General features: G+C 33.1%; 1 protein-coding gene across 1 annotated transcript in view; it reads left to right on the forward strand.

Moving 5' to 3' along the window:
* Positions 1–292: 292 nt before the first annotated feature.
* Positions 293–3,099, forward strand: part of WDR47 (WD repeat domain 47) — a 27,854-nt gene continuing 25,047 nt past the window's right edge. The window contains exons 1-2 of the mRNA XM_012730025.1: positions 293–466; positions 2,594–2,677. Coding sequence (XP_012585479.1) covers positions 309–466; positions 2,594–2,677 — 242 coding nt within the window. The 5' untranslated portion in view covers positions 293–308. The remainder of the gene's footprint in view (positions 467–2,593; positions 2,678–3,099) is intronic.

The raw sequence follows: 3,099 nt of genomic DNA on the forward strand, positions 1-3,099 counted from the left end.
TTCAATATGTATCTCAAGTATAATTACTCAAGATGAAAAAGCACATATTGAATAAAAATGAAAATGTTGTTAAAATTACATATATATATAATTGAAAAAAATGTAAGTACCTAAAAAATTCATATAACTACACTTTGATTGCACCTTAAGAAATGACTTGGTTTTAATAAATTTTAAAATAATTTCCCTTGAAAATACCTGTACTAAAAATTTCCACAAAACTTGTTATGTGTGGTTTCCACACATTAGAAATAAAGCAATACAACTAATTTTGGTTTATTTTTCTGTTTAGTATTTAGGTTATCAACATGACGGCCGAAGAAACAGTGAATGTAAAGGAGGTTGAAATCATTAAGCTAATTTTAGACTTTTTGAATTCAAAGAAGCTTCACATTAGTATGTTGGCTCTTGAGAAGGAAAGTGGAGTCATAAATGGCCTATTTTCAGACGATATGCTGTTCCTGAGGTATGATTTCATTAGTACTAGGAGGTTTGTAACTCTTCCAGAGAAATGTTTAGTCTTAATAAGTTACTATGTATAATACAGGTAGAATTTTGTAATCACAAAAAGGCTGTGTAAGTATATTTTTAAAAATTATGTTGGATTTAATAATAAAAACTTTACAAAGTAATGTTTTCTGTAGTAACATACAGAGGTCCTTTAAATGCAAACCACCAAGAATCAGTGCTTCACTGTGACTTTGGCATCATAATAAAAGATTTTTTCACTAAGATAGTAATCAGAGGCTCTGGAATGATAAAACATGTCAGAAATACCATTTTTTTGACAATTGATACATAACAAATTGATTATAAAACATATTCATTATTGAAAATAAAAGAAAAATCAGCCTCCTACCCAGCACTCTACTGATAATTTTCTGTGCATATTACAAAAATAATAGTAATTGTGTTGTATTTATAATTCCGTATCCTGTTCCTTTATTACTCATTGTAAGAATTCTCTATGTGATTATAATTTACAAGTAAAAATTTTTCAATTTACTTAATTTCCTAGTGGTTCCTCTATTTTTAGATAAATTGTTTCCAATTTTCATTAATGCTCTACTGAGTATTTTTTATACATCTGGTTTTTTTTTTTTCCTGTTTTGGATTATTTCCTTAGAACACGATTCTTGGTGGAATTGCAGGGCAAATGGGGAATGAACATGTTTGCCAAAATAGAAAGCTAAATATATCCTAACTTGAATTGGATGAAAAGAAGACCCAAATTTCTAGACAGAAATATATTTTATGCTTACATGATAATCCTTAACAAAGAGTACAGATTCTTAGACATTTGGCATTTTGTGACTTGGAAAGTCTTAAGAAATTAAATGTTCCTAACTTACGTAAAAGGAACTTTAAAAAAAAAGCAAAGCTTTATTATATTAGGGAATTTATTTAAATGCATTGCTTGTCTCTCTCTTTGGTGTTATGAATGTCATCCAACCAAGCAGCTTAGCCTATGATATAGTCATGATGTACCGAGGCACAGTATTTTTCTGGTCCTGTTTTTCATTACTATTCCTGAGATTTAGTGGTGGCACTCAGATACTCCCCTCAAGAAACTCTTGATTTGTGCTGATGTTTTACTGGCTTGAGGTAAAATGCAATGAATTACATAGTAGCAAGTTTTTAATTAAACTAAATATATTAATCTTAAAGGGCTGCCTTTTGAAATCATGTCCTTCCTACTTTTTTTTTATGTCCTTCCTACTTTTTAAACTTTAAAGCGTCCCTTAATAAAATTATTAAGATAGTGATTGATTTTATTACTGTTCTGTTGTAGAATTAAAAATTGGCAATCCTTTGAAGACCGTCTTGTCGATCCCACCCTTTTAAGATTTTATCATTTTAAAAATTCAAAATTTTTCACTATAGTGAAAATTATAAAAGAAGAAATTGTAATCACATAAGAATGCCTTACAACTTTTGGAAGTTTCCATAGATTATACTGATCTAGGATAAAACTGACCTCATTCCTTGCTTGTTTTCATTTTCTATGTGTAAACTTTAGTTCAAGTGTCTCAGAGATACAGAAATTATGAGTGAGAGCAGGAATTCTCAGCCTTGGCACTGTTAACATTTTGGGCCAGATAGTTCTTTGGTGTGTGTATGGGAGGGCTGTACATTACAGGATGTTTAGTAGCAGCTCAGACCTATACCCAGTAGATGCTGGTGCCTGCAGTTGGACAACAAAAACTGTCTCGGACATTCCAAGTGTTCCTTGGGGGCAGAATTGCCTCCATTTGAGTACCACTGATTCAGTGAAAATAGAACATGCCCACACTGGCTTCCAAATGATACAGAAAAAAAGTTATAAAGTAAATGGGGGAAATAAACTTTGAGAGTTAGGATATAATTAAAAAACTATATACTAGTAAGAGAAATGGTTGCAAATTTACACATTCTGATGTGCAGTGTATATTGTTACAAATAAGGTGTGGGGGGAAAAATGCCTTATAATGGTTGAAGAACCTAGCAAAATATCAATCTCATTATCTATATTATGAGCCTCTGATGCTATTTTGTTATCCTGCATTTAAATAATGTAACTCAGAATGATAACATGTGAGTTTTCCTTTCTTAGGCAACTAATCCTTGATGGTCAGTGGGATGAAGTTCTTCAGTTCATTCAGCCTCTAGAATGTATGGAAAAATTTGACAAAAAAAGGTAGGATTTAATCTGAAATTTTTAGTGTCTTGACATTTGGTAGAAACTTAGCAAAACAATACAATTTTAAAGTGAGACTGTTTACCTAGAAAGTAGTATACTCTGTTCAGTTGAATTGGAGCACACCTAGGGTACAAGTTGCACACCTAGGGTACAAGTTGACATACAAATCTGATACACACACTGACTTAGTCAATAGTGTCTGTATATAAAATGTTACAAGGTGGCCTCCCTGGTGGTGAAGGGGTTAAGTCTCAGCACTATGGGGCCTTCCCTGGTGGCTCAGTGGGCTAAAGCACAGCACTATGAAGCTTTCTGCAGCCACTGTAGAAGGAGTTTGATCCCCAGCAAGGGAGGTGACCCACATGGTGGGCTGGCAGACCTCTCCTGCCCTGCCCGGTGCTCCCCTCAGCAGTGTGCTT

Source organism: Condylura cristata, unplaced genomic scaffold (genome assembly GCF_000260355.1).
Source record: "Condylura cristata isolate star-nosed mole 26May11 unplaced genomic scaffold, ConCri1.0 scaffold00026, whole genome shotgun sequence".
In the NCBI taxonomy this organism is placed as follows: Eukaryota; Metazoa; Chordata; class Mammalia; order Eulipotyphla; family Talpidae; genus Condylura; species Condylura cristata.